Consider the following 13149-nt stretch of genomic DNA (forward strand, 5'->3'; position numbering starts at 1 on the left):
GGTACATAGGTATTCAGATAAGAGATCACCTTTGCTGGATAGTAGAAACTAAAAAACTTCAAAGCTTAGGTGAGGGGGTGGATCCATAGTCCAGCTAAAAAGGGAGGCTGAACAGCATGTAGTCATCAGCTGGAACAAAAGGGAAGGATTAACTCCAGCAGAAGGTTCACTGAGTACAAGTCCCAATCTACACACAGAGAGTGGAGCGACACTTTTGCCTGCTCGAGACAGCAGGACAGCAATGGACATGGGACACGAGCCTAAAAAATATGATAATCTTGGAAAAGCCCTGTAAGTGAATTCATCGCATCAGTGGTGTGAAATTCTAGACATCTGGCCATCTTTCATCTTGTTCATAACCCATTGAGATCCAGCTGTATTGCTATTACTACCTTCCCCGGTAGCCACATAGCCACAATTTAGATTCAGACGTGTACATTCTAGATTCTTGTCTCAGACTGTACATAAATGGACGCCATATACACTTCTTCTCTTTGGTTACATATAGGTCTTCTATGATAATCAGTATTGGATCTTCTAAGATTAGTTCTGTCAGTTTTCTTACTTTCCTTCGTTGTATTTTTTGCTAAAAAATAAGACCAATTATAGTGTTTCAAATAGACAAAAATAAATATCAATGAAAAATATAAAATATTATAACACACATGTCAAGAATATAAAATTGTTCCCGATTCTATTTAAATAAGGTTTATGCATTCTATAACTATATGTTATGTAAATTCCAAATATATTTTGTTTCAGTCTTTCATGAAGTAAGAAGATAGTTGGAACTTTGTACCAGATGAATATTGGTAAAAAGCAGTAGTTTTTATTCTTTTGTCGACACATTTCAATGGTGTACAGCCCTCTTCATCAGGACAATAATACAATACAATAGAGTGGTTACAAATGCGGTCATTCAAAGAGTGTTTTGGCGCGCAAAAACAGGTAATTGCGGGTGGGGTAATGTGTGAGTGACAGTGACGGTACCGCTAGGATACCCCCCCCCCCCCCGTATGTGAATGACAGCGGAGTGAAAAAGAAGAGATGCTGTAGTACCGCCAACCTGTCATCGGGTGGCAGTCAGAGCCCTGTGTAAATCGCAGGATGCACTGAGGTCTTAAATAATCGTTTGCGGTGTCTGTGTTTAGGAGCACGTCTCTCTGCGCTCCCAATGTGACTTACCGCCATGATTTGTATGGTCGATGGGGCATAACAGACCCTGGTCTCATGGGTATATTGTATATGCCTGTGCTAGGTCAACCGGTGGTATAGTATAGAGGGGGACATGTACTAGTGAGGGGATATCCATGAGGTTCCCTCATAGATATCACATAAGGATATTAATGAAGCAGTCGCTCTGAATAGGAACTGTGGTTTTAGAGAGTGGTAGATTGGATAGTTGGCAGAACAGTTTTTCATAGGCCTGTCCATTCAAATGTATAAATAAATAAAAAATATATATACAAATATGGGATAAATACATAATAAAAGCAACAATTAAACAGTAATAGTAGGGAATAAAAAGTGATGAATAAATAGTCACATTTGGATTAAAATTCACATATATATATTTCTGTAAATAGTTAGTTTATAAGGTACTACGGCGTCACTAGGTCATGAAACCCATGTCTGGTTTATTTGGGTTTGGGGGCAAGACTGAACATATTAGAGTATAGTTTCACTAATCCCATTGAGCCCATGCAGTGTGAGAGTGTCTAGTTGATATATCCAATATACCTTTCTTTTCTGCAGACTGCTAAGGGCTCTTTCACACTTGCGTTGTCCGGATCCGGCATGTACTCCACTTGCCGGAATTACACTCCGGATCCGGAAAAACGCAAGTGTACTGAAAGCATTTGAAGACGGAACCGTCTTCCAAATGCTTTCAGTGTTACTATGGCACCCAGGACGCTATTAAAGTCCTGGTTGCCATAGTAGGAGCGGGGAGCGGGGGAGCGGTATACTTACAGTCCGTGCGGCTCCCGGGGCGCTCCAGAATGACGTCAGAGCGCCCCATGCGCATGGATGACGTGATCCATGCAATCACGTGATCCATGCGCTTGGGGCGCCCTGACGTCACTCTGGAGCGCCCGGGGAGCCGCACGGACGGTAAGTATGCTGCTCCCCCGCTCCCCGCTACACTTTACCATGGCTGTCAGGACTTTAGCGTCCCGGCAGCCATGGTAACCACTCTGAAAAAGCTAAATGTCGGCTCCGGCAATGCGCCGAAACGACGTTTAGCTTAAGGCCGGATCCGGATTAATGCCTTCCAATGGGCATTAATTCCGGATCCGGCCTTGCGGCAAGTGTTCCGGATTTTTGGCCGGAGCAAAAAGCGCAGCATGCTGCGGTATTTTCTCCGGCCAACAAACGTTCCGTACCGGAACTGAAGACATCCTGATGCATCCCGACGACGGAACTCTATGCCGGAAGACAAGAACGCAAGTGTGAAAGAGCCCTTAATCTGTTAAAAATGTTTTCTGGTATAAAGACAATTGGGTTTATTGTGAGTGGATGTTTTTCCTTCTCGGTTGTGGATGCACAGTGTCTAGAAACACTGTGTTTCAACTATTGCCTTTGAATATTGTATCTATGATGGTTCACACGACAGTGCAGAGCCTGGGTCATGCGACCAACATATTGGAGGCCACACTTGCACTCAATAAGGTATATTACGTAGCAGGTTTGGCATGTCATGTGATATTTAATTAAAAAAGTGGACCATTTTTCTTTGACGTGAAGTGTGTTTGGTGTTGCGTTATGACTTTACAGTACAAACAACGTTTGGTTCCACATTTAAAACTGCCTTAGTTCATGTGTCTTTTCCTTCTGGGTCTTAGTATGTTGCTTCGGCTTGCTGGGAGCTAGAATATTCTTTATGGTGGGGGCCCTTCTGTAGATGATCCTGGGTTGTGATGGTAGAAATTCTTCCAGGTAAGGATCTTGTTGCAAAATGTGCCAATGTTTAGCTAATATTGAGCGAATGGTTGTGTTGGATGTGTTATATTGAATAATGAGGTTCAAGCACATTTCTGCTTGTGTCTCTTTATTATTTGCACTTTCCAAGCAGTTTTCCTGTGTGCTCGAAATACTTCTGTCATAAGCGTTTTTTTATTAGTCTCTTAGGATATCCCTTATCTATGAATCTCTTTTGTATGATTTTGGCTTGTTGGCGAAAGTCCTCATTATATGTACAGTTTCGCCTAATATGCTTGTACTGGCTGTAGGGGATATTCTGCAGCCATTTTTTATGGTTAAAGCTTGAGTAATGTATATAGCTGTTGGTGTCAACTGATTTGAAGTATGTTTTTGTTGTAAGGTGACAGTCTTTGTTGGTGACGGAGATATCCAGGAATTCTCTCTCGATTTTATTGAAGTTTGGGATAAAGTAGATTCCCCAGTCAGTGTTATTTAGCTTATTTCAAAAATCTAGAGCTTGACCCTCATCACCATCCCAAATAATGAAGATATCATCTATATATCTTTTATAGTAAATAATCTGCTTGTTTGGGGTTAATGTATTGATGATGTATTTCTTTTCGAATTCCCCCATAAAGAGATTTGGGAAAGCGGATGCCACTTTCGTCCCCATCGCAGTCCCCCTGCATTGGTGATATGTGGTGTTGTTATATATGAAGAAATTATTTTCGAGGATAAAACGTAGGCTTTCTAGGAGAAATTCTACCTGTGGTGGTTTTAAACTAGCATCATTGTTCAGCGTGGTACCTATACATTGTATCCCTGGATCGTGTTGTATATTGGAGTATAATGCTGTTATGTCCATGGTGTGTAGGGCATATGTCTCCTTCCATGTAATGTCCTTAATTTCACAAATTAATTGGCTTGAGTCATGAAGGTAACTGGGTAGTTCACGGACATATGGTTGTAAAAGAAAAGGTCTAGGTAATGGGACAGATTACTTGTTGCGGATTTTGTGTTTGATACAATAGGTCTCCCTGGTGGGTTATCAGTGTTTAATTTTTGCTTTTATTATGTATTTATCACATATTTGTATATATTTTTTAAATTTATTTATACATATGAATGGACAGGGTTATGAAAAACTGTTCTGCCAACTATCCAATCTACCACTCTCTAAAACCACAGTTCCTATTCAGAGCGACTGCTTCATTAATATCCCTATGTGATTTCTATGAGGGAACCTGTCCCCCTCTATACTATACCACCAGTCGACCTAACATAGGCATACGCAATATACCCATGAGACCAGGGTCTGTTACGCCCCATCGACCATACAAATCATGCCGGTAAGTCACAATGGGAGCACAGATAGAAGAGACGTGCTCCTAAACACAGACACTGCGACAGATTATTTAAGACCTCAGTGCATCCTGCGATTTACACAGGGCTCTGCTACTGAGGATCTCCTCCAATTTCTATCCTGCTGCCACTCTGTGACAGAGGGGATCCAACTACTGCAGTACGTCTCACCTGGCTGTCAGCCTGGCTCCCACTGACACTCTGTGACAGATGGCCCTACTGCAATAGCGATCCTCACCCTGCTGCTATCCCCAATTTCACTACTACTCCGTACCGGAGGGGGGCCGGGCCACAGCAGCGCTCCTTACCTTTTTGCCATTCCCACCTTCGCCACCACTGCATGACTGGGGGGGGACTGGACCGCAGCAGCATTTATTACCAAGCAGTCATCCCCGCTCTGGCTGCCACTCCATGACAGGTGGGCGGTACTACAGCATTTATTTGTTCTCACTCCGCTGTCATCCGCATACAGGGGGGCGGGTATCCTAGCGGCACCGTCACTGTCACTCACACATTACCCCGCCAGCAATTACCTGTTTTTGCGCGCCAAAACACTCTTTAAATGACCGCATTTGTAGCCACTCTATTGTATTATTGTCCTGATGAAGAGGGCTGTACGCCCTTGAAACGCTTCGACAAAAGAATAAAAACTACTGCTTTTTACCAATATTCACCTGGTACAAAGTTTCCTGCCTACAGCGCCGATACAAAGGTTCCAACTATCTTCTTACTTTACGGATCTTCTTATCCCGATAACCACGCCTGTGGCACGGGCAAGAACCTTGGCAGCAGTATAGGCATCCTGCACGCTGGACGTGAAAAGACCAGCAAGGCGAACGGCAGTTGTTGTGGCTCATCACAACACTAAAGGGTAAGCGCAACTTATTTTACATTGCGTAATTCTTGTGATACAGCAACACACACATGAGGCGCGGCCTTCTGTCTCTTTCTTTTTTTATTTCTTTCAGTCTTTTCTATCATAAAATATTATTAAGAGTTTAGCTTACGTGTGATGATCCACGTAGTGGTGTCACTAAGGCACGATCAGGATGTAAACAAAAATATTATTATTCGCTGACAGCAAACAGAGATATTGAAAATGGTGAAAAATGAAAACACAAGGTAGAAATTTATTAAGATCAGGGTATCATAAACCGATCTTAATCTGAATTGTGCTGGAGTAAGTGCCATATTTATTGGAAAGGTGCAAAACTCTTAGGCTCCTTGCTGGCGAGCGAGAATTCCGCGCGGGGGCAAAGCGTGATGCAAACACATTGCACCCGCACGGAATCCGGACCCATACATTTGATTCACAATCCTGGGAGTGCCGTGGAATTTCTTTAAACTATTCTACGAGCTATGCTATGAGGTTTGTGGCATAATTTATGATTTTTGTATATTAGAAGGTTAGATTGAAAGAGACAAAAAACAGAGGGGCCTGATAACTGTATAACAAAGGGGATTCCCACAGAAACACTGCACTAAGCACTATCAAAATATATGGGAAAGCCCACACACATATCTAAGGTAATATATATGTCAAAATATACATACTTAATTAAGTTTACACTGTGCATATCAAATATGCTCTTTTGCTTTCACCGTGCTTTTCTGGTTTATATTTTACCTTTATTAGAGTCCAGAGTCCGACCAAATATCAATATTGTTCCAGCCATCACTGCTCCCATCGTCAATATAATCAGAAGAACAGCCCACCATCGTGTCTATATAATAAAGTATAGGAAAATACATTACAGTATAAATCAATTTTATGCATATTCAGTGGCCCAGATTTACTAAAGTCCAGCAAGAAACAATATTGATGTAACATAGAATACGGGTAAAAGGTAGGAATTGAACACGTCCAGCAGCAATACCCTAGTACATGATGCAATGTCTACATTTAATGAGAAAACTATACCTAAATAGTCAAAATCGGGTGGGCCACAAACGGGTCCAGCTTAATGGGTAAATGGTAGGGACGATGACCCTGCCACTAATGCCCTAAAATGGTCCTATGCCCAGGGACGTCCCCTAATGGTGGGGACTCCCTGTCCTCGTACCTAGCCTCAGACTCCTGTCTAGCCCTGTTAAAGGTGACAGGTAGAGTGACGCTGGCACCTAAAGTGGCCACCCGAAGAGTGACTAGCACAAAAACAAAAACAAAATAGGAGACAAAATGGTGTCCACTATATACATCCCTCGTGACCGAATGCCAGGAGGTATAGGGTCCACCTAGGAGTTAAAAATACGCAAACAGAACATACGCACAAACAACGAACCAATAGGATACTGTAATAATATGTTATAGATACAGAAACGACCCCGACGCGTTTCACCCACAAAGTGGGATCATCAGGGGGTAATACGAGGTGAATATATAGAGATAGCGAAATACATAGACGCAAATTAGATATGAGGAGCCCATCAATTAGATACGTGGGTCTCGTACTGCATATAGGAAGCCCACTGGATATAAAGTAGGCCCCGTGGAGAGGCGTAATTAATAAATACGTTAGGGAGATTCAATAAAATACACCAGACCCAAACGCAGTGTAAATGAAAATCAAATAAGGACTGAATACATACAGTCACTGAAGGTGAGGTAGGCAAGATTTACTAATCCTAAAGACAAAATAAATTGCGAATGTGAAGTTAATGGGTTCGTATGTGACCCGCAAAAAATGCAGATCAGATGCAGGGAAAAAATATGTATGTGTGCATGAGCCCTTATTCACACCGTCAGTGTTTGGTCAGTCATTTCCATCAGTGATTTTGAGCCAAAACCAGGTGCAGCTCTAAACACAGAACAGGAGCAGATCTTTCCCTTATACCTTATGTCTGTTGAGGATACAATTCTGGATTTGGCTCATAATCAGTGATGGAAATCAATGACGTGTGAATAAGGCTTTACTTTGAGACATAATTATACACCAGAATTGTGAACATTTTTAGCACAAAATGTAACACCCGAGGCCTAAGGCTAATCTCTTCCACCTTGCCATCCAGCAAGTTGGATAAAAGGTATAGAAATCCTAGTAGTACCAAACTTGTGCCAATTGGCCCCACCTTTAAGATAGATTAATGGCGCAGACACTTTAGTAAATCAAGGCCATTGTTTTCAAACTCTATACGTACTATACAAACTTTGTACACTATCAAGACAGGAATTTTTTTAATCTGTGTTGCTGTAACTTGCATCAGATTTATGAAATGTTGCAAGTTGTTTGATACATTTGGCACATGTTTAAAGGCTTAGTGACTACAGTGCATTTAAAGAACACTGAAGAACTGTGTTGTTTGAATGCAAAGCAGTCAACTAGGATAGCACAGCATTTCATCATGGAGCACAGATTGACTTCGCATCACAGTGACAGGCAGCGCAGCTCCGGCCTTGGCAAGTAAGCAGCGCTACCCTCGCTGTGTTCTTTGAATGCCTAGTAGTCAACTAGGATAGCACAGCATTTCATCATGAAGCACAGATCGGCTTTGCATCTCCATGACAGGCAGAGCAGCTCCGGCCCCAGCAAGTGAGCATCACTACCCTCGCTGTGTTCTTTGAATGTATAGTAGTCAACTAGGATAGCACAGCATTTCATCATAAAGCACAGATCGACTTACCATCTCAGTGACAAGCAGGGAAGCTCCAGCCCCGGCAAGTAAGCAGTGCTACCCGCTCAGCAAGTAGAGCAGTAAGGTGACAGCACAATATTGGGGCATTATAAGTAAGCAGTGCTTCACTTGCAGCACTAGTCTGTTACTAGTGCTGCAAGTGAAGCACTGCTTACTTATAATGCCCCAATATTGTGCTGTCACCTTACTGCTCTACTTGCTGAGCGGGTAGCACTGCCTGCCAGCAGGCTTGGCAGTAAGGTTACAACTCTGTATGGGGGCATTATAAGTAAGCAGCGCTTCCTTCACAGTGCTGTAAATAGACAACAGGTGGGCATTACTGACAGAGGAGGGACAGTCCAACGCTGAGTGCAAGATTGCAGGGTCTGAGGAAAGCACAAGCTTGAAAATATATGTCACGCCCGTGTGTGGGAGGGAGACACCACACCGGACGAAGAAGGAGAGGGAATAAGGAACAAGGCCTGAAAGCTAGAAAATCTGTCCGGGAGAGCAACTTTAGGCTCAAGACAGGTCTGGTAACCACCACCACCTGGACCAACAACCTGTGGTCACTGGATCTCAGAGATGGTCGTTTTGAGATGAGATACTTCCAAAGATAGACCCTGTAGCTGTTCTGCCAGTGCAGCAATCGGGTCCATGGTTTGGCGGTTTATAATGTCACGCCCGTGTTTGGGAGGGAGACACCACACCAGACGAAGAAGGAGAGGAAACAAGGAACAAGGCCTGAAAGCTAGGGAAGAAAGAAGGACACCTCCTAATCAAATCCATAGTCACAGTCCTTACTGGCTGTCAGTATGAACAGACCGCAAAGGTAGGTGAGTTCATACGCAGGAGTACCTAGAGTCCTAACTCACCCTATAATACCCTGGAGATAGTGACAGGACTCAGACTACCTGTTCCTCCAGAAAAGAAGCACGACAAGGAGTCTCCCCCACAGGCCTACAACAAAAGGCAGGGGAAACACAACACACAGATAAACCAAAACAAAATGCAAAAGGGAAAGGAAACACTTAACTTTCCAGTAGCTATGGCAGCAACAGGAACTCAGCCGAGTACCAAACACCAGCAGACCAAGGATACCACTGAAGCTATAAACCGCACAGCATTGTGGGAGAAGCAACTATAAATAAGGAAAGTTAAATGACCACAATAGCAAAACCTGGAGGTTAGAGGTGTAGCCAGTATCAGAAAAAAACTGACACCTGTTGATCCACAAGTAAACCAGATCAAAGCACGTGTTGTCAGTCTCATAGATCTTCTGTCACCCACTGTCCCGAAGACGTCCGTATGTCTTGGTACGTCCGTGACAGTACCCCCCCTTTTACGGGTGACCTCCGGGCACCCAGGACCGACTTTATCTGGGTGAGACCTGTGAAAAGCTTTCACCAAACGACTGGCATTCACGTCAGATGCCAGTACCTACATCCTTTCCTCTGGTCAATAACCCTTCCAGTGAACAAGATACTAAAGAAATCTACGAAGGACTCGAGAATCAATAATCTTGGCAATCTGGAATTCCAAACTTCCGTCCACCATGACAGGGGCGGGTGGCAAGGAAGAAGGCTCCAAGAGTTCCACATATCTCTTCAACAAAGATTTATTATGTATTATGTATTTTCAGAGCCTGAGGAAATTCTAAACTAAATGCTACAGGATTAACAATGGCACTGATCTTATATGGACCAATAAATCTGGGACCCAACTTCTAAGAAGGTACCTTCAACTTCATATTTTTTGTGGACAGCCACACAGAATCACCCACTCTTAGGTCCGGACCATTCATAAGTTTCCTGTCAGCCACACGTTTATACTTGTTGACCATATTCATCAAGCTATTTTGATATGGACGCTAATGATGATGAAAAACGTTCTTCCTCAGGGATACCAGAAGTATCTGAACCAGAAAATGTGCCAAACTGCGGGTGAAACCCATATGCCCCAAAAAACAGAAGCTTTCCAGTGGACTTCTGTCTACAATTATTTATGGCAAACTCTGCCAGAGACAAAAACAAGGACCACTCCTCCTGGTTCTTCAGACTTTGATTAGTGCGCTCCATCTGTCCGTTCGACTGAGGATGAAAAGCCGATGAAAAAGACAGTTGTACCCTGTCACGGATCAGCAGGTGTGAACCCACTGTGCCACTGACTGGCTATACTCTGGAGGGGCATGTCTAAGCAACTACCTGGTTTTCAGTAGAGCCTCAGATGGTGAGGATAGACTTGAGCCATTAGGGTAGCTGTCAGGGGCTACTCCAGAGCAATCCCTGAGTCAGTGGCAGCTGGTCCAGGTGGACCAGGAGATACCTGGGTATGTACCAGAAGTACACGCGTAGTCAGGCAGGCAGGGTCGTTACCAGGAGCAACAGTGCAGTACCGAAGGATGAGGCAGAGGCGTAGTCAGACAGGCAAAAGGTCAGGGCAGGCGGCACAGGTCAGGCAATCCGGGTCGGCAACAGTTGAGACCAGGCAAGCAGGCAGGGATCAGACGATAAGCCAAGAACGAAGTATAAATCAGGAGCACACAAGAGTATCAGGAACCAGCAAACTCAAGAACCTTGACACTGAGGCATCTGGGAAGAGGGCTGAGCCAATTAAATACCTGCAGGAGAGCCAGGGTTGTTCAGCGAGGTCATCTGACCTAACCCACCTATCCCAGGGAATGATGCGCTCCGCCCTTAGAGCAGTGTAACATGAACCAGCCGAAACTTATGCTGTGTCCAGGACTGAGTCGAAGCTGTGGAGCAGAATCCTCAAAAGCAATACCAGCTACAGAAACAGAGCCCAGGACCGCAGCGGTGAAATGGGAAGCACCGACCACAGATCACTCGGGACCGCAGTGATAAGTGGGAGAACAGCAGCGTACAGTAGATGCTGTTACATACCCCAAGCCGAGTACCGAATGCCTTCCAGAATCTGGACACAAACTGAGTCCCCTGATCCAAGACCAAGTCAGAGGGAATGCCATGAAGTTTCACAATGTTGTCAACAAACACTTGTGCAAGTGTTTTAGCATTAGGTAGGCCAGGTAATGCAATAAAATTATCAACTACCACCTGAATAACTGTCTTTCCTGACGAATTAGGCAGATCTGTGATAAAATCCATAGATAAGTGGGTCCATGGTCTGGGCGGGATGGGTAACGGAAGTAGAGATCTGGAATGCCGAGTATGTGTCATCCTACCGCGTGCACAGGTACCACAGGCCGATACATAGTCCTCAACACACTTACGCAACCCTGGTTCTTTCCTAGCCCTTTGTTTACATGCAATAAAAACACTCTGCCCCTCCCCCTGCACTGCTAAGGGAGTTGATACAAGAGCTGCCCTGAGTGACATGTCTGCCTGCTGGGAGACTCTGCAGCATGTTGTAAGTGTAGAACTACAAGTCCCACCTGTATAATGACACTGCTAATACACACAGGATCTTCCCCCTACCTTCTTGTGCAATGCTCTCTCTAGTATGTCAGCTCCAGTGCCCAGCATTGTCTCCTCACTGCCTGCAGAGCTACCCAGTCTGTGCAGCTGAAGGGGTTAAGAATCTTAGGAGAGAGAGAACAGACGGCAGTGAAGGGGGGCGTGGCCAGGACAGTGACGTCTCGTTTACAGGCTTGTAAACGACCTTTATCAGAGCAGGGAGAGAAGCTGACATCACAGGTCATGTGACCCTCAGTGAAATCTGAGAAACCAGCCACTGGAGATAAAGTGAGTTAATTGGAAAGCTGTTACATTTGCCCAGTTAGGAACATAGAAAGAAAAAAAAAATAACTCGGATAACCCCTTTAAGGGTTATACCACTGTCAAATAGTTCTGAAAATAAATAGTTGGTGAACCCCAAAAACCGCATAAGAGCCTTAAGATTTTCCGGACGATCCCAGTCCAATGCCGCACAGACTTTCTCTGGATCCATTCGAAAACCCGGAGATTGCACCTCGTTTACAGCAAAAATACACTTCTCTAATTTTGCGTACAACTTATTATCCCTAAGGATCTGCAACACCTGTCTAACATGATCCTGATGTGTCTACATGTCTGGAGAATAAATTAGTGTATCATCTAAATATACGACTACAAACCTCCCCACCAGGTGATGAAAAATGTTATTCACAAAATGCTGGAAAACCGCAGGAGCATTGGTCAACCCAAAATGCATGACCAGGCTCTCAAAGTGACCCTCTCAAGCAGCGTTTTGGTGTCCGCCTCCAGAGCGGAATGGAGGCGGAACGGAGGCAAACTGATGCATTCTGAACGGATCCTTATCCATTCAGAATGCATTAGGGCAAAACTGATCCGTTTTGGACCGCTTGTGAGAGCCCTGAAACGGATCTCACAAACGGAAACCAAAACGCCAGTGTGAAAGTAACCGAACATAAAAAAGTGTTGAAAAAGAAAGTTAGAAATGTTTCCATAAAAATGGCACGCACTAAGATTTCTAACTTTTTTCTACCATAATTCTGATGCAGAAGAAAGAAGAATTAAATGTTCTGATATACCATAGGCAGTAACCTAAATAAGAGCTTTAATTATGTCAAGATCTTACAACAATAAATTACACAAATCCTCTTTTTCTGTTCCAAAATAAAAAAACATTCAGATATCCCTGTTATGCAATAATGCATATACAATGCATTTTAACATTTTATTATGTTGTGGCCACATGCTAAAATAAAAAAAATACAAAATTCAAGTTTTTACCCATCATTCTGTGCATGCACAGTGTGGCTGGTATCTTCACTGCGAGACCACTGTGTAGCGCATGCGCAGCAAGTATAGTGAGGCCAAAGCCCATAATACTATACATTGTGATGGGCAGGCCAAGGCAGAGAGTGGGAAGGAGAAGTCAGGTACTGGGCTTTGTGAATGGGCAGGCTTGGTCTCACTGTATAGGCAGAGTTGGGCTCTTGGAAAAACCCTGCTGGGCACTTTGCATCCTAATTTGCATATAAAATAAACATTGTTTTCTGGACATAGAAAATTGACAAAGGACTACCAAAGGTATGTTTTAAACCAAGTCTGACTGCACAACATCATAGTAGCTTTACTTATATAGGTCAATATAGGTTGGTGACAGATTCCCTTTAAGCCAGCAAAGGAGGCAATATGGACAATTACAAAACATTATCAGGTGCGTTGTATTAACTTTCTCTACATGATAAATGCCATTTGCTGAAGTGAGACATCCCCTTAAAGGTTGATCTGTAACAACTGAACAAATTACTTCACAGAGTAAATTTGA

General features: G+C 43.7%; 1 protein-coding gene across 1 annotated transcript in view; it reads right to left on the reverse strand.

Annotated features, from left to right (window-relative positions):
- Positions 1-275: 275 nt before the first annotated feature.
- Positions 276-13149, reverse strand: part of LOC120989514 (disintegrin and metalloproteinase domain-containing protein 10-like) — a 257328-nt gene continuing 244454 nt past the window's right edge. The window contains exons 15-16 of the mRNA XM_040417664.1: positions 5912-6008; positions 276-586 (exon numbers count right to left, since the gene is read on the reverse strand). Of these exons, the coding sequence (XP_040273598.1) occupies positions 441-586; positions 5912-6008 (243 nt within the window). The 3' untranslated portion in view covers positions 276-440. The remainder of the gene's footprint in view (positions 587-5911; positions 6009-13149) is intronic.

Source organism: Bufo bufo, chromosome 2 (genome assembly GCF_905171765.1).
Source record: "Bufo bufo chromosome 2, aBufBuf1.1, whole genome shotgun sequence".
Lineage (NCBI taxonomy): Eukaryota > Metazoa > Chordata > Amphibia > Anura > Bufonidae > Bufo > Bufo bufo.